The sequence below is a fragment of the Python bivittatus genome, unplaced genomic scaffold, assembly GCF_059951505.1.
Source record: "Python bivittatus isolate LINGU-HERP-01145 unplaced genomic scaffold, Pbiv_v1 ctg000580_np1212, whole genome shotgun sequence".
In the NCBI taxonomy this organism is placed as follows: Eukaryota; Metazoa; Chordata; class Lepidosauria; order Squamata; family Pythonidae; genus Python; species Python bivittatus.
This window is the reverse complement of record NW_028277087.1, coordinates 14983533-15010660: the sequence shown is the minus strand read 5'-3', so window position 1 is coordinate 15010660 and position 27128 is coordinate 14983533. Positions and strand designations below refer to the sequence as shown.

The 27128-nt window shown below is 44.2% G+C and overlaps 2 protein-coding genes and 1 non-coding gene across 8 annotated transcripts; 2 read left to right on the top strand and 1 right to left on the bottom strand.

Moving 5' to 3' along the window:
- The first annotated feature begins 349 nt into the window (after positions 1–349).
- Positions 350–17078, top strand: LOC103047974 (zinc finger and SCAN domain-containing protein 21-like). 6 transcript variants are annotated; one of them, XM_088149617.1, is made up of 4 exons: positions 350–490; positions 1584–2438; positions 4367–4487; positions 6912–10428. In XM_088149617.1, the coding sequence occupies exons 2-4, from the start codon at positions 1641–1643 to the stop codon at positions 7625–7627; spliced, it is 1635 nt and encodes a 544-aa protein (XP_088005743.1). In that variant the 5' UTR covers positions 350–490; positions 1584–1640; the 3' UTR covers positions 7628–10428. The 6 variants fall into 6 exon arrangements, with proteins under 6 accessions (XP_088005743.1, XP_088005742.1, XP_088005744.1 ...); XM_088149616.1 differs by having other exon boundaries at positions 1528–2438; XM_088149618.1 differs by having other exon boundaries at positions 358–490; positions 1608–2438.
- Positions 17079–20017: 2939 nt separating this feature from the next.
- On the bottom strand, positions 20018–21067 carry LOC103061013 (small ribosomal subunit protein uS14). The gene is made up of 3 exons (XM_088149623.1): positions 20907–21067; positions 20547–20646; positions 20018–20291 (listed from the first exon to the last, which is right to left on the bottom strand). Exons 1-3 carry the CDS (start codon positions 20966–20968, stop codon positions 20283–20285), a joined length of 171 nt encoding a protein of 56 aa, XP_088005749.1. The 5' UTR covers positions 20969–21067; the 3' UTR covers positions 20018–20282.
- Positions 21068–21184: 117 nt separating this feature from the next.
- LOC148214671 (signal recognition particle RNA) lies at positions 21185–21483 on the top strand. The gene has a single exon (XR_015797711.1).
- Positions 21484–27128: the final 5645 nt, after the last annotated feature.

The window sequence follows — 27128 nt, the reverse complement described above, 5'->3', positions numbered from 1 at the left end:
GCACTCATGATGTTACCTAGTTGGGTAATGAAATGTCTGCACGCAAACAACCAAGCTCAGAGCACCAAGGATTCCACAAGTAGAAAAATGCAAAACGTTAAATTACTGTAAAATTAAACGTAGAATAGCAGGCGATAAAATCAAACATAACAATGAAGATCTATTTTCCCAAGGAAAAGCCAGGCTAACCCAATGGTAGTACAGGAGAATCTATTTTAATTTTAACCCACCACCAATGGAAAAATCTGAATCCACCCGCCCCCCATTTTTTTTTTTTAATATGTAGCTCCCACTTCCGCCCTGGGTGAAGTTAAGGAAAAGACGTGCATAGCAAACCGGAAATTTAACGGTAAGCACCGCAGTCTTCGGTGACTCTTACGTTTTTCTATCTCTATGTACAGCAGTGAATGCACTTTTATTAAGGGTGAGCCTCGGCTCTGAAAAACAGCAACAGACGAGGAAGATCTGAGCGGGGCTGTCGCGCGGAGAGGTGAGCTGGAAGAACTGCCTTCCCGGAGAGGGAGGGGAGAAAAGGAGAGACCCAGCCCCTCCCTCCGTCTGGCGCAGGACCCTTCGTCCAGCTCCTTCTGAACGAGGAAGGCCTCCCCACCCCACACTTTTCAGCAACTCTATGGGCTGCAGTATGGGGGCGGGTTGCAGGGAGGTGGTCGCGGTGGGGGGGGGCGGGGGCGAGGATGGCTGTCTACCTAGCGTGTGAACGTAATGCTTTTTCCATATTCTTTTCGTGCATTCCTGGCTACTGAGTTCACCGGGCTTTTAAGGATGTTTAGCAGTTTGGAATGGTTTTACTACGCGTTTCTGTTGATTTTAATGTTGTTTTAAATTATTTAAACGTTAATTTAAACCACATTGGGGCTGCTTAGGAAGGGCAGTCTAGAAATGAAGGTGATAGTAATATTTTATCACACTGCTAATGCGTTATAACGGGCAAAAATGAGAAACACAAAATGCAAATCTTACTTTTGAAAAGGATCCTCAGTCCTGCTAATTGAATTTAATGGTGCTGCTGTCTTGGAGTTACTATTTCTTTCTGTCGTGGACCAGCCTGGATACTCCCTCTTCTAGACAGGTAGTTCCCATACTCGGGCCATTCTAATCCACTTGACTAAACCCAAGATTGCCAACTGGCTGCCTTCTTTTACTTTTGTGCTTCTGGCTTGTTACCTCAAGCCAGGTTAGACACAATTGGCACATGAATCTAGGCCATGGGCCTGTGTTAGCCTGGAACTGGATTGATCTGTTGAGGATGAGATTTCTTAAACTTTTATACCCAGTCTTTGCTTATCATTATGTTTAGGACATTATTAATAAAGACCTGACTGTACATAATCCTCTAAAAGGTTCCTCACTTAAAGCGTGAAATAAAGAATTTACAAGGTTTGGAAATAAAATATTAATTTTACATAATTTGAAAATGTACTTATTCTATGGCCGGTATATTTAATGAGCAATGGTAGCACCTCTGTGCCAGAGTCGGGCCATTCATTTTTTCTTACCTGTTTCCAGCTCTGTTTCTGGGCAAAAGCTTAGCATAACTGCCCAAATTACTACATTTACTGTAGAAGGCCTGTTTCCTACCATCCCAGAATTCAGTGCTATCTTTGTAAGAGGGCTCAAGGATGAAAATGGAGGAGCAAGACCCCACAGGCAATCCACAAAGGCTGGAATCCACAGGAACAGAAAAAACCTGTAATATCCTCCAGGATGCTCTAGATTGCAAACCCAGCGTGGAGGGAGGAAGTAACTGCCCTGAAGCCATTCAATCTGAAAGTAATGGAGGATTTTCCACAAGGACAACTCATCCAGTTAAAGAAGAACCAGAAGAGTATCTGGCCTATTGCTGGGAAGCCCAGTGGCAAGAGTTTCTGAAAACAGTGGAATCTCCTCCCTCCGGGCTGGAAATCCTTCAGTTGTCCGAGGCATCCACCCCTTGGAATGACACCAAAGCTTTTTTAGCCTCCTTTGAGCAAGTGGCCAAAGCCTGTAGGTGGCCCAAAGAAGAATGGGTGACTCGACTCCTGCCAGCTCTCAGTGGAGAAGCTGAGACGGCCTTCAGCATGTTGGAAGGCAGAGACAGAGAGGATTACGGAAAGGTGAAGGCAGCCCTCTTGCGAGGAGAAGCTGTCAGCAGAGAGAAAAGCCGCCAGCACTTCAGGCGTTTCTGCTACTTGGAGGCCAAGGGTCCAAGAGCTGTTTATGGCCAACTCCAAGAACTTTGCCGTCAATGGCTGAAGGTTGAGACACACACAAAAGAGCAGATCTTGGAACTGCTGGTCCTGGAGCAGTTCCTGATGATCCTGCCCCCAGAGGTCCAGAGCTGGGTACGGCAGCATGGCCCGGAAACTTGTGCCCAGGCTGTAAGCCTTGCTGAAGATTTTCTGTATAAACAGCAGGAGATTGAAAGACAAGCAACCCAGGTGAGACCTTTTCTTTATGAAGTTCTTATGTGGCACAAAGCCCGTTTGAGATCTAGATTTTTGTTTATCTCAGGGAAGACAAAGGAAGCTCCAGGCAAAAGGCATCAATTTTAACTGATGAATTTTGCCGCCATTATGACTGTGTCCGTTCTTCAAAGGAGGCCAGGTCAGAAAACAGAGCAAGGATTTCAGGAATCCTATTCCACAGAATCTTGAAAGTCTGCCAGAGTATCCTTCTTCCCACTCTTACAGCAAACAAAATCAAGGTGCGGTTATTTTGATTTTCTTTCCCAGAATAGATTTGTCGCTTTCTTAACCTTGATGAAGGAATGCAAGAATCATTATCTCTACTCCCCTATAGGCTTCAGGATGAGTTTGTAACAGCCCCTAGTGGTATGCAAAATGATTTGAACTCAAAACACTCTGGTTTCAAGTTTAAAACCATTGTTCTGATCTTATTGGAAGTGTTCTGAGCTTCAAATGGCCCTGGAGATTGTAGGTGGAAATGACTTTGTTGATACTGGGTACCTAGATTTTCAAAAAGCCTTTGAAAATGTCCCTCATCAATGCAGTTATGGGATAAGAGGGTCTGGCTTTTCGTGGATTGTTAACAAGAAAGCAAAGAACAGGAATAAAATGGCAGTTGTTTCAGTGGGAAGAAGTAAGTGTGGAATCCCTCGAGGATCTGTGTTGGAACTCATGCTTTTTAACTTGCTTGCAAATTATCTTGATGTGAGGGGACCTAGTGAGGTGGTCTAGTTTGTGGATGATAGGGTGGTGAAAACCAAATATAATTGTGAAGACTGGATGAACGATCAATTCAATGGCAAATGTGGCCCAGTTGAATTCAGTTCAAAGTGATGCTCATTGGGTAAAAAAAAAAACCTTGACTCCACTCAAAATAGAAGAGGTAGGATGTTATAGTAGTTAAGGTTTTGGATTGGGAGGGACCCAGGTTTAAGTCCATCCTCATTCATGACAGCTGACGGGTAACTAAGCCAGCCACACTCTTTTAGCCTAACCTACTGTCAAGCCCATCATGGCAGACAACTTAGGAATCAAGAGCCACTTGGATTTCTGGAAAGTTCCTTATTGCTAGTAAGATATTGTAACAGAAACTTAAAAGCCTGTCAAGGTAATTCCCTAGCTCAATGTATGCCTAGCATAATTAAAGCAGAGTTACTCCCCACTCCGCCTCCCCTGGACTGGTAATCTCTTCCGTAATGGTTGGGCTCCCTCCTCCCTGTTCCCGGGGTCTGTTAGACAGACCATCATGCCTAATTCACCGGGATAATGTAGAGGAAGACTGGAGGAGGAAGTGCTATGTGCACTATTCTGAACTTGTAAGGGAACAGCGGAATGTACATCTGACCAAAAAGCCCAATTAAAAATCATGCATGGCATGGAGAACTTGGGCAGGGAAGAGGGTTTTTTTTCCTTCCATCCATTGAAACTATTTGGAAAGAGAGTTGGAACAGACAAAAGAAAGTACTGCTTTGCAGAGCACATAATTTCCCTGTGGAATTCATTAACACAAGACATAGTGATGGCCACTAGCCTAGACAGCTTTAAAAGAGGATTAGCTAAATTCATGGAGGGATGCCGCAGTCTTAAAGGCAGAATGTTACCTCTGGTTTGGGAGCAGCTTGCTGCTGAATACCAGCTGAAGAGGAAGAAAATAGTAGATCTCCATCTCTTGCTTGTAAATGCTCCAAAGGCCACCATGAGAAGCAGCCTCGGCTTGATCCAACAGGGCCCTTCTCAAGTTACGTTGCGTTGGCTCTTACAGAAAATTTCTAAAAGATAATCTGCATAGTTTCAAAGAAATTCAGGGCGCAGTTAAGTACAGAATGAGGAACAGACCTGGACTCTTGTATTTAATGATTGTCTTAGCACTTTCTCTGGGACTATTGTTGTTGTTGTTGCAGGTAGCTTTTGAGAAAGTGACTGTGAATTTCTCTGGGGCAGAATGTGCTGCAGCTGATACTGAACAGAAGCAGCTATACGGAGCACCCAAGCAGGAAGATGAGCATGATGCTGGCCTGTTTGGTAAGAGGAATGTCTTGAACCTGAATTCCTGCTGGGCTGCTTTCTGGTGAAGTTTCTTTTCAGAGAGACCTGATGTAAGAGAGGATTCTCATACTTACAGCGTAGCTAGCATCTATTATGTAAAAGAAACGCAGGTGTAGCCTGGCCTGGCTTCTCAGAAGAGAGTGGTGTATTCCCTGTTACACTGGGAGAATCCAACATCTTTGAATTGCCTATGCAGGCAATTGGAACCAGAATTTCTGTCACGAAGCTTAGGGACAGAAATCCCTGCAGTCCTGGTTGCTGTCATTAACTGAATCCCATGGTTATTAGGCAAGGTAACTTCCTGCTGGCTTCTCACAACCAGAGTCAGTGGGGAAGCTGGCAGTAAATTGCAAGTCCAAAGCCCGCAGGTAGGTAAGTGGCTGCTGTCGGGTGAGGGAGAGAGCAAGGGGGAGGGTACACAAGGGTCCATGAGGTGCTGTGCGGGTCAGGGAGGGTGCGCAAGGGTGCGTGAGGGCCACCGCATGGGTCAGGGAGGGTATGTGAGGGTGGTGCGATAGGCGCTGCATGAGTCAGGGAGGGTGTGTGAGAGGTGCCGTGTGAGTCAGGGAGGGTGCACAAGAGGTGCCGCACAGGTCAGAGAGGATGCGTGAGAGCTTCCACCCAGATCAGGGAGGGTGCACAGGGGTGTGCCACAGGTCGGGTGCGCAGGGGTGCACGAGTGGCTGGCATGGCGCAAGCACAGAGGGGCAGGGGGAGGATATGCAGGTGGGGGAGACTTACCCCAGCAACTTGCAGTCTGTCCTGCGGCTTCCCCTTTGACTTTCTGGGGAAACCTGCACCGTTGCAAATGGTGATCATGTGATTGCGGGATGCTTGGCAACCAGTCGTAAGTGAGAATGGATTGCCAGTCACCCAGATGTGACCGCAAGGGTGCTGGGATATTCGCAACTTCAAGGACTGGTTGTAAGTCTCCTTTTTCAGCACCGTTGTAACTTTGAATGGTCGCTGAACGAATGTAAGTCAAGGACTACCTGTATTTAGGATCCATATTTGAGAGTAAGGTTACTTGCCAGGATTCTTGTGCTCTCACTTCAACCTTTTCCTAATAAATCGTATTAATTTGAGATCAGAGGGATTGTTCCTTGGCTATTCTTCTCCAGTCCTAATGGTTACTGTAGAGATTTGACATTCAGTAACTTCTCTATTGCCTTCTAAGGAAAGGAATGACATGGGGGGAAAGCCCAGGAATGTTCCTGAGGTTTTGCAGATGATCCTACAAAGTATTTCTCTTGAGACTGTTTCCTTTTCTACACAGTATTCCAACTGAGGTTGGAAACACACTTCAAAGCCATTCTGTGTGGCCATAAGAGCTCCAGGCTGATCTGAGTACTTCCCAACTCTGCACTACCCAGATACCTACCCAACTCAGCTGTAGCCTTCAGTAGTACATCTTCCATCAGTACTAAAAGACAATAGGCTGACATGGAATAGAGGGAGGTTTGACTACTCTAAGAAAGAATAGAATTGGGGAGACAGCCAAAGCTGCCTGTCAGAAGGAAATGGGTAGAAACCCCTGAAGTCCTGGAAAGTTCCTTCTGTTCCTTAATCCAGCTCTTTATAGTGACAAAGTGTTCAAGAGCTGCATTTAATTGTTTCTGGCAGACCTATCCTTTGGGCAGGATAGTGATGCATCATACATATGAACAGGGATTTTGTTTTGTTTTGTTTCTCATTGAGAGGATTCTTTGTTTTGTTTTTAAGTGTTCAGCTTTTTTTCAGGTGACTGGCCACTGTATGAATGTTTCAGGTCTCAGAAAGGTGCAAGCCACACTGGTTTATTCAGCAGTGTGATCGGAGGAGCCTGTGGGGCCATCAAAAAAGAATTCAGAGGCTGCATGTGGCCTGTTGTTAGCAGGCTTCCCATTTGGGTTCGGTGAATGTGGATCAACATGTCAGTTGTGAGTTTCTTCCCCAGGGAGGAACCAAGGAGGAGTACCAACAAGTTGCTCTCAATACCCCCAGGAGAGCAGGGTTTGCCTTGGATTTGAAACATGACAAGGGGTCAGGGAAATATGGCTCTATCTGCTTGGTAAAGATAATACTTACTCTCATATCCCTAAAGGGTCTTTTTGTGTGTAGAGATGAGGTAGGAGCATGTTCTCCGTGAGGCATTAAACTTGGTTTGTAACTATATATATATTAAAGTAAGGTAAGATTCTAGCAAGTCTGCTCTATTTTGCTCAGAGTGAGAAGTTGTTAGAAACATGCCAATGCTGGGCATCTTCAGTGCCCTGTGGCATCTTTCTATTGCTACTTTTCCTTCTGAATGAGATCTGAGAGGGGAGCTAGTTTTTCTTGACTGTCTTTTTTTCCCTGTTTTCAAGTTCTATTTTTCTCAAGCCCAAGGAGTGAGTCATTGGAATTCTCTCCTTTCTCAAGCAGGTAAGGGATGGATGACCGTACAAGAGAGAGAGAGAGGTGTGGCTGAAGATCCTGAGCATGCAGGGCCTTGTGAGGTGTCCCTGTGGAAAGCAGAAGAGGTTGTTCCTCAGTGTTGTGTGCAGGAAAAGGCCTCAACTAGTCAGGAGAGACTGGAATGTCAACAGAGCACCTTTACAGGAGGTGAAGCAGATGAATCTGCCCTTTACGGGGGAGATTACAAGACTATCATTGTAGCCACAATCCAGACAGGAACTGACACTGGTAAGAAACAAAACATCTCCCGAGCCTATGGCAGAAATTTGAATCAGAGCTCCACTGTGGTTAAGAACCGTCGTACAGGAGGAAAAGCACATAAATGCTTGGTCTGTGGGAAATTCTTTCTTTCTAGCTCTAAGCTCATCATTCACCAGAGGACCCACACTGGGGAGAAGCCATATGAATGTGCTGCTTGTGGGAAAACCTTTCGGTCCAGTTCAGTGCTTTACCGTCACCAAAGAATCCACACAGGAGAGAAGCCACATAAATGCCCTATCTGCGGGAGAAGATTCAGTAGCAATTCAAATCTTAACCGACATCAGAGGATCCACACTGGGGAGAAACCATTTGAGTGCTCAGACTGTGGGAAAAGCTTTATTCAGAGGGCCAACCTTAATAAGCATCATAAGATCCATACCATAGAAGGGAAAAGTGGGGAGTGTTTTAGTATGAGCTGAAGCCTCACTACCTCATCATGAGAGAAAACCATGTAAAAGACTGGATTGTGAAAGAGCACTCAGGGGAATTGGAGTAAGCAATTGGTACGCTGGCCACAAGGATCTCTTTGGACTTCTGACTGCTTTGATGAAGTGTAGGATTGCAGGAAGGGATGGGACTTCCATAGCCACAACTCTCTGGTCTGGCGCTGAGAGATTTTCAGTGGTTGGGTGTTTTGACTGGGAAGATTTAGAATTCTAGTATCTGTGTCATGACATTCTGTACAAAGACATTCACAATTAGCTGCCTTACTCCCTTAGGAAGCAAGACCTCATTCTGGGTGTGAAGCTCCAGTGTGTTCATTATTTATGGAGGAAGACCATTTTAAATGGGTTGTTTTATGATGGTGCTGTGAAGGCCCACAGGCAGAGAAACCTAAATATACAGTACTGTGCAAAAGTTTTAAGCAGGTGTGAAAAAATGCTGTAAAGTAAGAATGCTTTCAAAAATATATGTTGTAATTGATTACGTTTATCAATTTACAAAATGCAAAGTGAGCGAACAGAAGAAAAACCCAAATCAAATCAATATTTGGTGTGACCACCCTTTGCCTTCAAAACAGCATCAATTCTTCTAGGTACACTTGCACACAGTTTTTGAAGGAACTCAGCAGGTAGGTTGTTCCAACATCTTGGAGAACTAACCACAGGTCTCCTGTGGATGTAGGCTGCCTCAAATCCTTCTGTCTCTTCATGTAATCCCAGGCAGACTTGATGATGTTGAGAGCAGGGTTCTGTGGGGGCCAAACCATCACTTCCAGGACTACTACTCCTTTACACTGAAGATAGTTCTTAATGACATTGGCTGTATGTTTGGGGTCATTGTCCTGCTGCAGAATAAATTTGGGGCCAATCACACGCCTCCCTGATGGTATGGCATGATGGATAAGTATCTGCCTGTATTTCTCAGCATTCAGGACACCATTGATCCTGACCAAATCTCCAACTCCATTTGCAGAAATGCAGCCCCAAACTTGCAAGGAACCTCCACCATGCTTCACTGTTGCCTGCAGACACTCATTATTGTACCTCTCTCCAGCCCTTTGGTGAACAAACTGCCTCCTGCTACAGCCAAATATTTCAAATTTTGACTCACCAGTCCAAAGCGCCTGCTGCCATTTTTCTGCACCCCAGTTCCTATGTTTCTGTACATAGTTGAGTTGCTTAGCCTTGTTTCCACATCGGAGGTATGGCTTTTTGGCCACAATTCTTCCATGAAGACCACTTCTGGGCAGACTTCTCCAGACAGTAGATGGGTGTACCTGGGTCCCACTGGTTTCCACCAGTTCCGTGCTGATGGCACTGCTGGACATCTTCCAATGTCAAAGGGAAGTAAGCATGATGTGTATTTCATCTGCTCCATTAAGTTTCCTTGGTCGACCACTGCATCTACAGTCCTCAACATTGCCTGTTTCTTTGTGCTTCTTCAAAAGAGCTTGAACAGCACATCTTGAAAGCCCAGTCTGCTTTGAAATTTTTGCCTGGGAGAGACCTTGCTGATGCAGTCTAACTATCTTGTGTCTTGTTGCTGTGCTCAGTCTTGCCATGGTGTATGACCTGTGACATGAAACTGTCCTCCACAACCTCACCTTAGTAGCAGAGGGTGAGGAACACCCAGTTTTAAGCCGCCTATACAGCTGTTTCTGTTTCAGTTAATGACTGTGTTTCAACCTACATATGAAATTGATGATCATTAGCACCTGCTTGGTATAATTGGTTAATCATTCACCTGACTCTAATCCTACAAGATCCCTGACTTTGTGCAAGTGTACAAAGTGTGCAAGTGTAAGAATTGATGCTGGTTTGAAGCCAAAGGGTAATCACATCAAATATTGATTTGATTTAGATTTCTCTTCTGTTCACTCACTTTGCATTTTGTAAATTGATAAGCATAAACAATTACAATATATATTTTTGAAAGTATTCTTACTTTATAGCATTTTTTCACACCTGCCTAAAATTTTTGCACCATACTGTAAATAACTCTAAATAGACCATGTATGGAATTGGAGGCACCCCTAAATCTAGTTACATAGATTTAAGATTTTATGCTGTTTTTTTCTCCCCCCCCACCCAGAAATATGCTCAAGTTCATTTGCATTTTTTGAGATAAAAGGGATACAGTACATACTAAAAGCCTGAACAGTACAATAGGGATGGTGAAAGTAGGTACAGTTATGGTTTGATAAATAATGCCCAACAAGTTTCTTTATTGTTATTAATGATTCTTCAGCAGATTATACATATAGGAAGTTGAGAGTCTCCTCGTTTTTAACTGATTTTATATTGAGTTATTTTACATTGTGTATGTAGCTGGAATGTTACAAGAATAAACAGTTATATCTTAGGAGCATGGAATTGAAAGGAAAGGGTCATTTTGGCTAGCCAAATCATCTCCCTGCTCATTGTGGGGGTCCAGCTTAAAGCATTGTTGCTTGAATATGTCACGTAAAGGTGAGCCCAGCACCACCCAAAATAATGGGTTCCACCATCAAATCACTTTGGAAGTATTTTTTTATATTTAGTTGGAAGCTGATTTCCTGTCACTCAGGAAATAATCAATTATTCCATACCCTGCACTGTAGAAAACAGGTCTTTGCCTTCTTTATGTGCCATCCTTCTCAATATAAGCCATTCCTTCATTCTCTCTTCATAGGACTTAATTCTAGGTTCTTTGACTCCTTTTTAAAGAGTGCTCATAACTGTACACAATACTGGAGTCAGAATCTTACCAATGTATAATAAATTGAAATAATTAACTATATTTTTGCTAATGCAGCATGAAATTGCAGTTGCCTTTGCAAACAGATTGCAACCAACTAGACTTCTAGTATTTTTTTCACAAGACATATCATCACACCAGTTATTCATTTCATATCTGTGTGTTTGATTTCTGTTTCATAAATGTATAACTTTGCCTGTATTTCTAGTTCATTTTACAAGTTAAACATTTTTCTCTGACCAGCACCAACACATACTGAGAACTATTTATTAAGTTACATTATACCTGATTACCCTTCTAGTTGCATATTAATGTAGTTGGAAGCCACATTTTTAGTCTTGAATGCCTTTAGCCTATTCTATACACCTTTTTCCGGGAAATACAGGCACATGGGAATAATAGACAAGCATAGGCCTGGGTGATCCTGGACGATTTGTCAGGATGATTACTAAGAAGGCTGTGGTTTTTTAAATTATTATTATTGTTCCTAAGTGACTTACCCAGCCAATTGCTAAAGCAAAGTTAGACAACATATTTACTAACTGTTGATGCAAACAGTTGCCAAGGAAATATATTTACCTTGGCAACTTACAGGAATGAGAAAATGTATTTTATAAATGTGTTTTGTTAGATTTCTATCTTGCCCTTTCTCCAAGAGATAGCTTACATGAAGATCTCCATTTTATCCCTATAACAATACCCCTATGAGATAGGTTGGGCTGAGAATGATCTGTCTACAGAGATCAGTGGGTTTCCAGGAGTAAGGATGGATTTGAACCTAAGTCTCCCCATTCCGTATACACAACACCATCTTAACTATCCTGCACAACAGAACAGTTCAACCCTTGTTCCACACTATTGTTGTGGAGAGAGAGACATAGGAAAGAAATGAGCTTCCCAAAGACATCTGGGAGATGGTGACCAGATATGGAGACAGACTATACAGAATACTGGCCTGTTCCTGCAAAGCATTCCTTGATTCTTCTTGGAAAGGGACATGTTCAGCTATGTTGCCCAAACTGAATATTCCCATCTCTGGATCAAACCACCAACAAAAAACCAGTTAAAATGAACAAGGACTGCAATCATTAAACAATTTATTTTAATTAAAATCAGTTGGAATAATTCATTTCCTCTACAAAAGGGTGTCCACTCCCCTAAATCTGATGGCCTCTCATGCTTGGAAGAAACTGAAGAATCAATGGGAACTGGCTTGGTAGAAGGAGAAAGCTCCCCAGGTAGCTACAGTCAGGTCCAGAAATATTGGGACATCGACACAATTCTAACATCTTTGGCTCTATACACCACCACAATGGATTTGGAATGAAACAAACACAATGTGCGTTAACTGCAGACTGTCAGCTTTAATTTGAGGGTATGTACATCCAACTCAGGTGAACGGTGTAGGAATTACAACAGTTTGCATATGTGCCTTCCACTTGTTAAGGGACCAAAAGTAATGGGACAGAATAATAATCATACATCAAACTTTCCCTTTTTAATACTTGGTTGCAAATCCGTTGCAGTCAATCACAGCCTGAAGTCTGGAACGCATAGACATCACCAGACGCTGGGTTTCATCCCTGGTGATGCTCTGCCAGGCCTCTACTGCAACTGTCTTCAGTTCCTGCTTGTTCTTGGCACATTTTCCTTTCAGTTTTGTCTTCAGCAAGTGAAATGCATGCTCAATGGGATTCAGGTCAGGTGATTGACTTGGCCATTGCATAACATTCCACTTCTGTCCCTTCAAAAACTCTTTGGTTGCTTTTGCAGTATGCTTTGGGTCATTGTCCACCTGTACTGTGAAGCGCCGTCCAATGAGTTCTGCAGCATTTGGCTGAATGTGAGCAGATAATATTGCCCGAAACACTGCAGAATTCATCCTGCTGCTTTTGTCAGCAGTCACATCATCAATAAATACAAGAGAACCAGTTCCATTGGCAGCCATACATGCCCACGCCATGACACTACCACCACCATGCTTCACTGATGAGGTGGTATGCTTAGGATCATGAGCAGTTCCTTTCCTTCTCCATACTCTTCTCTTCCCATCACTCTGGTACAAGTGGATCTTGGTCTCATCTGTCCATAGGATGTTGTTCCAGAACTCTGAAGCCGTTTTTAGATGTCATTTGGCAAACTCTAATCTGGCCTTCCTGTTTTTGAGGCTCACCAATGGTTTACATCTTGTGGTGAACCCTCTGTATTCACTCTGGTGAAGTTTTCTTTTGATTGTTGACTTTGACACACATACACCTACCTCCTGGAGAGTGTTCTTGATCTGGCCAACTGTTGTGAAGGGTGTTTTCTTCACCAGGGAACGAATTCTTCGGTCATCCACCACAGTTGTTTTCCGTTGTCTCCCGGGTCTTTTGGTGTTGCTGAGCTCACTGGTGCGTTCCTTCTTTTTGAGAATGTTCCAAACAGTTGTTTTGGCCACGCCTAATGTTCTTGCTATCTCTCTGATGGGTTTGTTTTGTTTCTTCAGCCTAATGATGGCTTGCTTCACTGATAGTGACAGCTCTTTGGATCTCATCTTGAGAGTTGACAGCAACAGATTCCACATGCAAATAGCACACTTGAAATGAACTCTGGGCCTTTTATCTGCACATTATAATTGGGGTACTGAGGGGATATCACACACCTGGCCATGGAACAGCTGAGAAGCCAATTGTCCCATTACTTTTGGTCCCTTACCAAGTGGGAGGCACATATGCAAACTGTTGTAATTCCTACACCATTCACCTGAGTTGGATGTACATACCCTCAAATTAAAGCTGACAGTCTGCAGTTAATGCACATTGTGTTTGTTTCATTCCAAATCCATTGTGGTGGTGTATAGAGCCAAAGATGTTAGAATTGTGTCGATGTCCCAATATTTCTGGACCTGACTGTATTTCAGTATATAGTTGACTTCTGTCTCAGAGTTGTAAGGGTCCCCTGTGGGGGAGGAGGGCAGCAAATCCCCTAATTTCTGTTTTACCTTCAGTAAGCAGACACTGAGTCTTCTACATTGGTGAATCATTAGTGACTCCTGATTTGGAGAAAAATGCATGTCTTGCAGGGGAAAAATGTGTACTACTTACATTTACTCTGAGAAGTTGAATGTGGAGAGAGAGAAGGGGGTTGCCTGGAAAAACATGTCTAGTCATTCAGTGTCTGCGTTGAAACAATACAACTTGGTTACTAAACTGAATACATTTCTTAGGTTAGATCAGTGTTTCCCAACCTTGGCAACTTTAAGATGCATGAACTTCAACTCCCAGAATTACCCAGCCAGCCATCCGCATTGTAAAGTTGTCAAGGTTGAGAAACGCTGAGTTAGATCATATACTGGTTATTTATGATTCAGATGGGCTGGATTCACAAAACATGCTGAGCTTCCGGCCCCCCAAATTAACCAAAATTAACACTAACCAAGCATAGCATATTGTGTTAATATCATTGTTAGGCTTTGATCTGATCCAGTGAAGTGTCTTGTGTGAACATAGCCAATGTGAGGAATAAAATTCAGATAATGGCAAATTATTTGCATCGTTTACTTCGGGAATTGGCAATTACAGCAAATGTAATAATAAATACATTTAGGAATGCCCTGAAATTTTGCTACTGTGTTTGGTTCTTACTGGGTTTCTATTTTTATTCAAGCAGGTGATGAATGGGAAATGGAGGATAAGGGAAGATTTTATGAACACCATCAGAAAGGATGAGAAGCAAAGAATATGCTCTAGTGCAACAGGAAGCAAACTATATGGGGAAGAGAGAGAATAAGTCTGCTTTTATGAAAATAGAAGATTGTGTGAACTGTCAGTCCAGTAGAGCAACTGTTAGTGAAGAAAAATAAGGAGCATATGTGTGTCACGCTCATTTGGGAATCCTCTTAAGGGAAAAACCATATAACTCCTTAGAATTGGAACAGAGTTTCAGCTGAATAAATAGATCACTGACACCAGAGAATCCACACAAAGCAAAATAAACTTGATTTTTAAAATTTAATTTGTTACATTATTGACTCTTAACAATCATCACACTGAAACATCACATTAAAAGTAAACTTATAAATGCTTTTAGTGTGGAAAGAACTGAAATTAGAGTGCCGACCTTATTTCACATCCAGGAACACACACACTGGGAGGAACACCCAGATAAATACAGGCTGCAAAATTTCATCTATCGGGGTGATATTAGTCGCTCAAGCAGTTTGCCCTAAATGCCAGGTGTTTATATCTTTGAGATTAGGTTTCTTCAAAAACAGACTTACTGCAGCCTCTAGAGCTCTCAAAATGGTGTTTACAATTTTGTAAACCCACTTAGACATTCCTTCCCACTTAGCTATAATAAACCACAAATGCTGAGCACGTAGGCCATGAATTGTCTTTCGCTAAGAATCTTGCCCCTGCCCTCCAATTCAGTATCTTAAAATCATTCAGTAAACCAGAACGCTCTACTAATGGAACCGTTTCAACTCCAGATTCCAAATTGACAGAATCAAGTGATTTCATTGCAGAGTATCTTATAAAATGATCATTTCTAAAGGCAGTTTAAAGACTACGTAGGTATAATTTATTATTTATTAGTCACATTTATATAGCTGCCCATCTCACACAAAGTGACTCTGGGTGGTGTACAACAATAAAAAAATAGATTTATAAAAAAATAAGTAATTATTAAAAATATTATCAAAAATTTTAAAAATATACAAACCCCATGGAGAGAGCAGAATATCAATTGTAGTTGAGCCATCTAAGAATGTCTCTGGTTCCCAAAGACCCCAGACCTGATGACACAACCAGGTCTTGAGGGACTTCCTAAAGGACAGCAGGGAAGGGGTGAGCCCCACTTCAGGGGGGAGAATGTTCCACAGGGAGGGAGCCACGGCAGAGAAGGCCCACCACCTGGGACTCACCAAATGCAACTCCCTGGCCAATGGAACTCATAGCATACCTTCCGTGCTGGATCTAAGGGGACCGGCTGATAAAATCAGGGAGAGGTGGACTCTCAGATAACCCAGCCCCATGCCATGAAGGGCTTTAAAGGTCAAAACCAGCATCTTGAATTGGACCCAGAAGTAAACAGGCAGCCAATGCAACTTGTGAAGCAGAGGTGTAACGTGCTCTTTTAGGAGCACACATAACTGCCCGCGCTGCCACATTCTGCACCAGCTGAAACTTCCAGATATTCTTCAAGGGCAGTCCCATGTACAGCACATTACAGGAGTCCAATCTGGAGGTGACTAGGGCATGAGTGACTGTGAGCAGAGCAGAGCCTCCCGATCCAAGAAACAATGCAATTGACGCACAACATGAAGCTGTGCAAAGGTCCTCTTCAAGCAGGAGTCGCGAGTCTAGGAGGACCACCAGTTTGCCCACTGGGCCTGACTGCGGCAGTGCCACCCTATCCAGCACCAAAGATGGTATAGTCCCAGAACTGGCAGGACCCCAAAAATTATACAATTGTAGAGAGGCTTATATACCTATAATTACCATTCTATTGGCTTAATGAGTGCAGGTATAGAGAATAGACACAACTTTCAAATTAAATCACAATGATTTACAATTCAGACAAAACAATAGAGCATACCTATAGCATAGGGCCAATTATGTATAATGTTTAAATATATACGATGTATTAAGCTGCCTTATGTTCAAGCTGGTTTCATTTTTTCTCTTCAGTTCTAATGATTGAAGAAATCTGCATTAAAATTATCTACTATTTTCTTGGTAGTAAAATGACAATTAATGGGTTTGCCTGTTATGCTTGGAAGTATTTTCAGATTAATACCACTTTTCATAATAACTGAAGTATTCAGATTATATTTTTCTCTTCTGTAAATTAAAACTGCAATAACAATTTTCAAGGGGCTTTGCACTAGACTATTGGAAGAGTACATGCAGCCCCAGGCCTTGGGCTGTGCACACTTGGTTAATGTGACATTCCTTAATATATTCTGTTCTTTCCAGGATGCCTTTGAATTTTCCTCACAGGTTTGATTCTTCACACGTGTTGAAATTGGGAATTGCCTTTCTAAGAACAAAGTAAAAACTTCAAATGTTTAGTCAAGCATGGAAATTGGCAACCAGTAATACAGTATTATGATTTGGGATTAGAAGAGTCAGAAGTCTGACATACCTACAGAATGATACTTAGTTCTGAAATCATGATGATTAAAGGAAGATAAGTTTTTTAAATTTTTAAATATGGCCTTGTTTGCTTTCTGAGAAGAAATTTAATTATAGGCAGGGTTCATTACACTAAGGTATAATGCGGTTTGATTTTGGTTTAAATACTGGGTAACTGTAGCTATTGTGCGTGGTAAAGCATGGATTATGGCTTAGTGCAATGTATGAACTCATCTGGTTGTGGCTTATTCAACAAACCATGTTTAAAATGTGGCTATATGAACCCAGCCATTATATTTGTCTATATGTTGTAGTGTTCGTGGATTTGTTGGTAGGCATGTTAGCTATTATTCCAATTTGGACTTTCCAATAAATACATGACTAAAAAGTATCTATATATTACTAAAACTCTTGGGTCTGTTTGTCTGTAACCTTTAATTGAATGAAAGTGTATCATAGGACAATAATTTTTTGAACCAAGGTACTGGACCTCAAATAGGCTAACTTACAGAATGCGTCCAAAATCCAATGGGGAACCCAGCAGGAAGTCAAAAGTTGCTCCCGGTCCCACTGCTTTTTTGCCTGCCTTTGGTCTTTCTGTTTCTGTTTAGGTAAGGAGGTATCTCTGAAGTGTGTCTAGTAATCTCTTGAAACTCCTTTTTCTACCCAGTCAGGTGAGGCTCAAATTATCCTGCAAAGACTTACCACCCTGGAGAAGGCTCTAATGAAAGATGGAAGGAAGAGAAGAGGATGACCAGCAGCAAAATGGATGGAGTTAGTTACAGTGGCAATGAGTTAGAAGACCTGAAAGACCAGGTTAGGGACAGATCACCATGGAGAAAATGTGATTGCTAAGAGCTGAAAACGACTTGATGGCACATAATCAGGAGAGGCAAGGATCTCCTTTGTAGCAGATCACTGCACTTTCTTTGAAAGAAAGGGGACTACTACTTATGTCTTGCTCTTATGGTCAGGACAATAAAAATATTTCTAGACAAAATAATCCCACAGTAATTTACAATAATCCTTCTCTATTTAAAAGCTAGGACATACACGTGGTCTGTCTAGGAAAAGGATTCAGAAAATCAACTGTTCACGTGCTTTAGACACATTATCAGACAAGACCTATTTTAACAGTGCAGTGTTTAAAGTTGTTCACAGGTGTCCATTTTCTTTCCAGGTGTAATTTGGAAATATATGCAGCCTATATTGTCCTAAGAGGACAGTATCTGAACAACTGTTCCCATTATCAGCAGGCCTGCTTATCGTTTGAGATTAGCCAGGAGCCTTATTTTCGAAACACGTTGGGTGGAGGGAGTGTGGTGTAGCCACCAATGCCATACTAATTATGGAAGCCTTCCTGTAATATATTTGCCTGATTTTATTTATTACATTCCTATCCTGCCACAATCAAATTGACTTTCAGAGGCTTTAATGATAGAAACAAAACATGCATGGTAGGCTTAAAACATCAAGACTAAATATCAATCATCATAAAAATAACATCTGGAACTAAAGAAAATAAAAATAAAAATTGGGCCCATACTGGTTGGAAGGCTCTCTCGAACAACTTAGTCTTCAGCATCTTCCTGAATACAGCCAGGACTGGTGCCAGCCCACTTCCACAGGAGACTGTTCAAGAGAAGAGGCGCTGCAACTGAGAAGTAGCACCTCTTGACTTCAGCTCCTTAATTTCCCCAGAGTGGAGCACTGGACGTTTTTCTCTAGGTGATCTAACAGGTCAGGCTATTCCTGGTCCTATAGGTATCTAGGTATCAAACCATAATGGGCTTAACAAGTCAAAAACAGCAGTTTAAATTATACTCAGAAGCTAATCAGCAGCCAATGTAGGACCTGTAACATAGGTGTAATATGATTCCAGCGACAAGTAGCAATTAGCACATAGGTTGATGCATTCTGGACTATCTACGGCTTGAGTGGACTTTAAAGGCAGCACTATGTAAAGTGGATTACAGTAGTCTAAACCAGTGTTTCTCAACCTCAGCTTTAAGGTATGTGAACTTCAACTCCCAGAATTCCCCAGCTGGCAAACATCTGAAAGTCACTAAGGTTGAGAAACACTATTCTTAACTATCAGCTCATCCTGTCCTTTAGGAAACAGAAGTGAGCAGCTTAGAAAAAAAAGGCGCCATCTAGCACAGCTGTGACAAACAGACTTGGCTCCACACTATACTAAAAGCAGGGTATGCAGACTGAAGACTGTACTTAGCCTTGTAACAGGTTGGGAGTCACACCTCAAAAAGGACAAAAACTGTATTAAATTTACATCATACATTAATACAGCCAGTTTCATTATTCTTGCTTCATATTAAAAGTTGCAATTGGGTAATAACTTTTAGAAGTCTATAGGGGCCATACATAACCCTGAAGTTTCAAATTCATCAACTTTAAATCATATTGTGATTTGCTTACTGTGCTGTCTAAACCCAAGTCATGAGTCAGACTGGGCTGAGGACTGACACAATGGCTGGGTTCACAAGAAGTACCAACCCCTCCAACTAGAAACCATGTTTTGGTCTGGCTTGTTGTGCAAACCTAGGCAGGAGGGTTAGTTTATAGTTAACTGTGTTGTACAAACCCTGGAAATTGGGTTAAACCATGTTTAAGTTAACCCTGGGCAAGATGTCATGCCACCATATAACCATGGCTTAATTTCAGTTAGCTTATCAACCACATTCCAGTATATCATCTGAAACCAAACTAATCCCGGACTGTGAGATGATATGATTTGCTCCTTCTTTTAAGCATATGCATTTTCTTGTTTCATCCTGGCTGCACAATCTATTCCAACAATAAGCAGCTTAATCACCCGTACTCAAGTGATTACACATTCTCAGGAGGAAAAAAAAAGTCTACCAGGTTGGATAAAACATTGTGAAACAGGCTGAAAACAAGCAGGACAAGCTCCTATTCACCGGTGAGCATCTGTAAATAAGATACAAACGACACAAAAGTCACTTGAGTTTGTAAGTACCAGTGAGCTGCACAGCACTCCCTATGGTTACTTGTTATCATCACCATACATCACAATAACAAAACAGCAAATGAGAACTATCCTTAAAGCCCAAAATACACTAAATCATAAATTAAACATAATGCTTGATACATATAGCCCACTAGACTGAAATGTGGTGGGCTAGTATATGGTTCACTTCTATTGACTAAGACTGTTTTGACAACGGGTACTCAACAAAGCTGAAGAAAAACAAAACCACAGAAAAAATTGATGTATTATCTCTGGAAAAATTCTGAGTTATTATCCAAGACAAGTAAAAGTAGCATGTATTTGTACATAAGGAATTCAATCCAATGGAGTGGCAGTTTACTCACTCTGGGGCAAGCTTTTAGGGATAAAATGGGAATACTGATTTTACACTTCATTTTCAGATTTTGTTTAAAAAATTAAAATGCTACTATATCCAACTATATTGATATATTTATTTTATGCCCTTTAGATTGCAGTTTCATTTAGCAAACACAACTCTGAAATTTACTTTAACTCCTTTTTTTATTGAAGAACTAAGAAAATAAACCGATTCTCATAATCACATATAGTAAAGATGACATGTGAACATGGTTAGAATTTTGGTGGTTGTAACATATTAATAGGAAAACATTGCTATAACTGGAATAAACAAAACCCAATTTTTCCATTGTATACACAGTACAAGTATGGCAAGAGACTCTGATCCAGCCAAATCCTTCAGGTGTGCCAACCTCCTATCTATTTTCAAGCCATCTTCAAGTACTGGAGTTAATCCAACTAAAAGGAGATAAAAGAAAAAAATAACAGTAAATATTCCTTCTTTGGAGACCACAATTCTACACCTTTTCTTGCTATATTCTAACCCGTGATCACCTGAACCTTTATCATACTTTTCCACCATATTTTTGACAGCCCTTAGAGCCAGGAGAGCGATGAGCAGGTCATGGGCACTGCCAGCCAAGCGGCGGCGGCGGCCCCAACGAAGGGGGTGCCAGCCGGGGAAGAGCGCATGGCTGGGGGCCGCCCGCTCACCTTAATGAAGCCGATGTCCTTGGCGTACTGGCGGAAGCACTGCCGGCACATGTTGAGGCCGTACTTGCGGATCAGCCCGTGACGGTTGGAGCACACGCGGCTGCGGAAGGAGAGAACCCGCGTGAGCCGAGCCGGGCCGGGCCGCTCCCGCCCCCCTCGTCCCAGCAGCAGCAGCAGCCGCCCCCTCCTTCCTTCCCTCCCTCCCTCCCTCCCTCCGTCCCCAGCCGGGCGCCCCGGTTCTCCCTGCCGCCGCCAGGCCCGGACGAGCCTCCTGCAGAGCCTGGCGCGCCACGCGGGGCCGGCGCTGGGGCCGAAAGGCGTGCGCTGGGGGGGGGGGGCGTGCGCGTGTCGGAGACCCACCAGGAGCGCGAGCCCTGGCCGAACTTCCTGGGGTGGCTCCAGTAGAGCTGCTGGTGGCCCATGGCGCTGGTCCGGCTACTGGTGGGCGCCGCGGCGGAAGAGGAAAGGCAGAGGAAGAAGCGAGGGCAAGGCTGGGAGCCGGCGGCGCAGGCGCAGAGAAGACGGGCGGGCGGGCGGGCGGGCGGGCGAGCAGGCCTCGCTCCTCCTCTGCCCCCTCCTCGGCGGGTGACGTCACGGCGCGGAGCGGCTCTAGTAAGCGCGGGCGGGCGGCTCCGGCAGCCGGGCGCGGTGGCGCGAGCCTGTAATCCAGCTACTCCGGAGGCTGAGGCTGGCGGATCGCTTGAGCTCAGGAGTTCTGGGCTGCAGTGGGCTATGCCGATCGGGTGTCCGCACTAAGTTCGGCATCAATATGGTGATCCCCGGGGAGCCGGGGGCCACCAGGTTGCCTAAGGAGGGGTGAACCGGCCCAGGTCGGAGACGGAGCAGGTCAAAACTCCCGTGCCGATCAGTAGTGGGATAGCGCCTGTGAATAGCCGCTGTGGCGTAGCCTGAGCAAGACAGCGAGACCCAGACTCTTTTGCGCCCCTCCGCCACCGGACCTCTTTTCCGCCCGAGAGTGGCCGAGCGCCCCGCTCGCCCGCTCTGCTCTGCTCCCCTCCCCTCCCCTCCCGCATCCCATGCCATGCCACGCCACGCCACGCCACGCCATCCCGCCTTGGCTTCGCGAGCGCCGCAGCGCCTCCTCCTGGCGCGGGCGCCAACGGCCGCTCCCGCCGCCGCCGATTCCCCGCTCTCTCCAGCAGGAGCCGCTCTTGTCTGCTGTTCCGCACGTCTCTGCTGCCGTCCGGGAGAAGACGGGCGTCACGTGCGAACGAGGGAGACGCTCCTGTCCCGGGAGGGGGGGCGGTGGGGAGACGGGGCTCCGCTGGTGTGAGGGTTGTGGGCTGGGCGGATGCCGCGCGCCCACCGACACCCGTGCCTGCAGGAAGGTCGCCCGCCCGCCCTGGAAGCCGGGCTTCGGCGTCCCGGGACCTGCAGAAGTTCTCTGGGAGAAACGCTCGTCCTCCCCTCGCTGGCGGAGCTCGGGGGCCTGGGCGGGCGGGCGGGCGGGCGGTGCAGCCGGGCTCGGCCGTGAGGCGCTGGGCACCTTTCTGGGCACGCGGACCCTGCTAAGGAGACGCGCACCCCGTGGCCGAGAAGGGTGCCACCAGCTCTGTGGGCTGTTCGTGCCCGTCAGGTCCAAGCGGCAGGAGCTACGTGGCGAAGGGCTTGGATCTGGCCGTGGGAAGAGGTGGGTTGGGGGGATCCGGCAGCAGCAGCAACCGAGGTGACTTCTGCAGGCCTTCCAGGTCCTGGGGGCAAAAGGTGAGGGAAGGAGGAGGAGAGCGTCTTTCAGGGTTCAAGGCGAAGCCTCCTTGGAATCAAGGGGAGCTCCTGATGACTTCCCAGGCAGGTCCCTGCAGTTGCCTTCCCAACACTATAGTGGAGCTTTCAACTTCCTGGCCACAACTCTGGGATTTCCTAGTGGTCTCCCATCCAAGGAGGAACCAAGCCAATCTCTCCTCCCTTTTCAAGATCAGCTGAGGTCAGCTAAATGCAAGTGGTCAGTGAGCGAAGGGGATAGGCCAGGATTTGCTGGGGGAAGAAAAGGGGAAGCGGCACATCTTTGCAGGACTGTAAAACAGCCGCAAGGTTTTATTCCGTCCGTCCTCCGCCATCGCTCTTTTTTCCTTTTTCTCTTTCCTCTCGAGCGTCCGGGCCAAGGGGGCATTCTGAGAGATGCAGAACATGGGACCGCCCCCATTTTAAGCACCCCTCGGCCCAGCAACCTCACCTCTTCTGTGCTTTGTGAATTATTTTCAGCCGCAGAATCGATATTCAGTGCGGGTAAGATCCATACCGAGACGATGGTCAAATTGCTATTTTAATTTAAAACCAGGGAAAAGGAGACGTCTGTTATCCATGGCAATAAATATTCTGCATCCAAGGCGTGCTGGGTTAATAATCCCACGGATGCCTGCGCTGAGCTGAAATTAAATGAGATCCGGCGTTTTCTTAAGTTTCCGTGTTTGCCTTCAGAAGCTAGGTGGCAGAAGGGGCCTACAGATGAGGGCGTTTGCAGGCTGAGAATTTCGGTGGTGGCTGGAAGTGCGATGCGGGATGCTCCAGTTTTCTGACTGGTGTTTTACGTTTTGCGGCATTGCCTGAAAGGGCAACCGTGCAATTGCCAACTGTTGGACGGGCCCCCTAAAAAGGCTGCTTGCATGCATTGATTTATTAATGTGTAAATTACATTGCCACGTGCTGTTGTCTCCCAGTGGTTTACAATAAAAACAAAAGCAAAGCTAAAACCAGTAGTTTTACTTGTACAAATTTGAATTTACTTTTCAGATTAAACAATTCAAGTTAAAATCATCAATGGTAAAAGCGCGTTTTAAAGTTGGATCTTTTGAAAGCCACATTCTAAGGGTCTGGGGTGACTGTAGGCAAATGCCAGTTGATGGTCTTGCTGGGGGCTGGGGGGGCGGTAGGATGTCCTGGAGGAAGAGATCTTCATGATCGATCCTCGGGGGCCAACCTGGCTGCTGAGTTGGGCACTAAGGGAGGTTTGCAGACTAGAGCCAAAGGCAACCCCGTGCAGAGTGCACGGTAACCCTTTTGGCACTTAGGCACCCCTGTGCACCCATCAGAGGTTAGCTTGGGAAGCTGAGAAATACCTGCTGGAAGAACCCAAACCATGTCTTTATTTTTTGCCAAGGAAACAACATGGAGATGTTTATGCTGCTACCAGCAACTTTATGATCAGCATGAATTTATCATAAATGTATCATAAATGATAAATAGTTATCATCAATGAAGCTTGAAGAAGATTCCCCCTTGCCATTGGGGGCACAATTGTACAGTAGCTCTCTGCCATGTCACGTTGTAGGAGTGCAGGGAGTCCTGTGATCTCTGGGACACACCTGACCTGCTCCTCTTTTCTGTACGAAATGGACACTTTCCCCAAAGGGGCCAGTCCAGTGTCTCCCCTGCCAATGGCTCTCATGCCAGGCAGTGATTCTGGTGAACTTAACAGCCTCAGAAAGGCCTCTTTCCTTCCCGTGTCCTTCTCCCCTTCCGCTCTTAGCCACAGCGCAGTCACCTGTTGCTGCGGTCTGCTGAATTCTTACCCCCATCAACCTCTTTTTAGCACCCCAGAGATGCCATCAAACAAAATAATGTATTGGCTTAGCAGGACAGTGGTGGTGAAACTGCATTCAAGAGGACTCATGGCTGGCTGGGGAATTCTGGGTGTTGAAGTCCACCCATCTTGAATTTGATGAGTTTGGGAAACACTGCTGTAGAGGCACTGGGGGTCAATTCTCTAACCTGACCCACTTTCTCTAAGCAGGCCTGCCCTATGGTCAGAACTCCAAATGAAAGAAATACTTTGCAAGCTGGGTGCTATACAGAGGAGAGACAAAGGAGGAGATTGGAGCCAGATCCTTCTAGGGTTGTGCCTAAATCTTCCAGTTTCCTAAAAGTTTTCCTCCCTTGTAAGGGAATCTCCCATTTTGTTTCCTCAATTTCAGAAGACATTAGGCATTTTAAAAAAGATATTTTTGAGTGTAGGCTATCACTGCAGAGTTTCTGAAAGCTCTCTCTCTCTCTCTCTCTTTCATTGCCAAACACAACTAGTTTAAGATAGAAGGTCTTCTCTCTTAAATAGTGTATTGGCTTAGCGGGACAGTGGTGGTGAAACTGCACTTGAGCAGAGTTTTTCAACCTTGGCAACTTTAAGATGGCTGGACTTCAACTTCCAGAATTCCCCAGCCAGCATGAAATAAAGACATTGCTTTCTGGTACTGCAAACGTGCTTGGGTTTCTGCTTTACCTCTCCCTTGTCAACTGGTTGCTGCATGGGCTCTGGGTGCAATTCCAGGTTATTACCTGCAAAGCTCTCTGTGGCATATGGCCAGGTTATTTGAGGGACTGCCTATCCTCTGTCTGCTGTTGCTGCCAAAACGTGGCTCACCTAAAGCAACCAAATCACTTTGAAGATACAACATACAGTAAATGTGTTAAGCATGCAAATAACTACCATGGACACTGAGCTCCCAGCAAAGCAGGAGCTGTTTGCTGAGCATCCCTGAACAAAAGCAGAACCACAGCTTGGATGCCTTTGGTCCATTATGTTACAAAGAGAAGAGAAGGAAAAAGGCAGACCCAGCGTTAATTACAGCATAATGTCAGAATGGTTTGGAGAAACCCATCTGAGTGACCTCCTTATTCATCACTTCCTACTAGGTCAGCATGCTAGCTGTACTATCTTTGAGATATGATTCCTAGGGTTGTGAGTGGGTGCACTGCTCACGAAGACTGGCAGGGATGGGTACACTCCAGGTCCCGTTGAGGAAAGACCGTCATCGATCGGGACCCAGGGAGCAGGCTTCTTTCTCGTGGCACCTGTCCTCCGGAACAGCATCCCCCGGAGAGAGATCTGTATGGCTCCTGCCGTTCCTTCAGTTCTGGAAGTCTTTAAGACGCGACTTTGCTTCCAGGCTTGGTTGGTGAACCCCTGACAGTTCTCTTTGTCTTTGTGTATGTGTGTGTTGTGCTTTTTCCAGACATGCGTGGTTTTTTCCCCTATGTTATTGTTTCTTGTCCTTGGATCTAAGCCAGCCAGAATTGTCTGGGATTTGGGCAGCCTCCGAATCTAATAAAATTATCATAATTATAATCATACCTGCCTCCTTCAGTCTTTTCCCAGGAAAGAAGTCTTACCTTGGAGGACCTGGATAAGAAGCTGAGAGCAAGATTTGAAAATGCCAGGCTGTCTTTTGTCTCGGTATGTGGCAATGTAGAATGCGTTTTGCTTCTCCAATTGTCAGCAGACATCACTGGGTCTTTAGTTCGTGCTGGTTGTTTGAAAGAATGTGTTCATCTCTGACATTTATTTATGGCGTGCAAGAAAATCTACTTAAAATCTCATCATTACCATAACTGAATATTTATGGCAGTTTCGAATGGATGCTGCTCCTTGATTAAACTGAAAAAAAAAAGCTTTACTCACTTTATATAAATGTTTACTTGTCAGGGATTGAAATTGTCTTTAAACAAACTTGAAATCAAATTGATGCAGTAAATTCTTCAGCCAAAAGGGACTCAGAAAGGAAAAGAATGTGTTCTGTGATGTGCGCAAATTGATCATATTTGCTCCACTGTATTTTGTCTTTGGTAGAACATCCATACCTCAAAGTAGTCTACCTCTAGATACCCTATTTTGTTGCCTCTATTTCTGTAGAGGAATTTAGTTCTGGCCTTGAGAAGGAGGTGGGGGAGGAAAAACAGTTACTCAGGAGAAGGCATGGGAAAAAGACTTAGAACAGTCCCATCTTTTTTTTTTTACAAGACCTTTATTAAGTTATATAAAGCATACAGATAAAAGCGAACAAGAACTAATAATAAAAGAGAGAAGTAGAAAACAAGAGACTTAGAAATAAAGAACACAAAAGTGATGAAAAGTAAAGAAAAGGGAACAAAAGAAAAATTACAAGAATAATGACTTCTGACTTCTTGTACAGCAGATATAGTTAAATAATATAGTGACCTCTTACTCTAAAACTACATCTTAACATATATATTTTGTATAACCTATTGTTTTAACTAATCATCAAATCCATAAATCATAATTTCATTTTTTTCTGTCTCCTGCAAAAAGTCCAAAAGGGGCTTCCAATTGGCATTAGTCAATGTTTTTTTTCTAAGCAAAGCTGTCAGCTTTGCCATCTCAGCTAACTCCATCATCTTCATGATCCATTCTTCCATTGTGGGTAATGTTGAGTCTATATTAATTCAGAAGATCTTGAAGGTTAACATACAGTTAAAACCAGAGACTTTCCTTTTGGGATTGATGGACAAACAATTGGAAAAAGCTCATGGACCTTTGTTTTTATGTATAAGTGCAGCTAGACTTTTATATGCTTAAAGAACAGTCCCATCTTGACCTTCTTGTCTTTGAAAGAGCAGTGAAGTTTTGGAATAGGCTTTCAAGAGTTTGTTAATACTGTGTACCCTAAGGCAATACAATAGCATTTCTGGAATCCCCGTGATGTCTGTTTCTTGACTCGGCTGACCTTGAAAGGCTGACCATTTCTTGTGTTTGGTGATCTCCTGAAATCAGCTTTCTCAACCTGGCTATCATATTGTACGACTCCTGTGACTGCCATGTCTGTTTGCGTA

Bases quoted from the DNA above. Each gene is read 5' to 3' on its own strand.
- LOC103047974 (XM_088149617.1), top strand. From the start codon at position 1,641: ATGAAAATGGAGGAGCAAGACCCCACAGGCAATCCACAAAGGCTGGAA. The intron at 2,439-4,366 runs GTGAGACCTTTT...TTGTTGTTGCAG, and splicing joins TTGAAAGACAAGCAACCCAG to GTAGCTTTTGAGAAAGTGAC. The intron at 4,488-6,911 runs GTAAGAGGAATG...TCCTTTCTCAAG, and splicing joins GCATGATGCTGGCCTGTTTG to CAGGTAAGGGATGGATGACC.
- LOC103061013 (XM_088149623.1), bottom strand. From the start codon at position 20,968: ATGGGCCACCAGCAGCTCTACTGGAGCCACCCCAGGAAGTTCGGCCAG. The intron at 20,647-20,906 runs GTGGGTCTCCGA...CTCCTTCCGCAG, and splicing joins GGCCAGGGCTCGCGCTCCTG to CCGCGTGTGCTCCAACCGTC.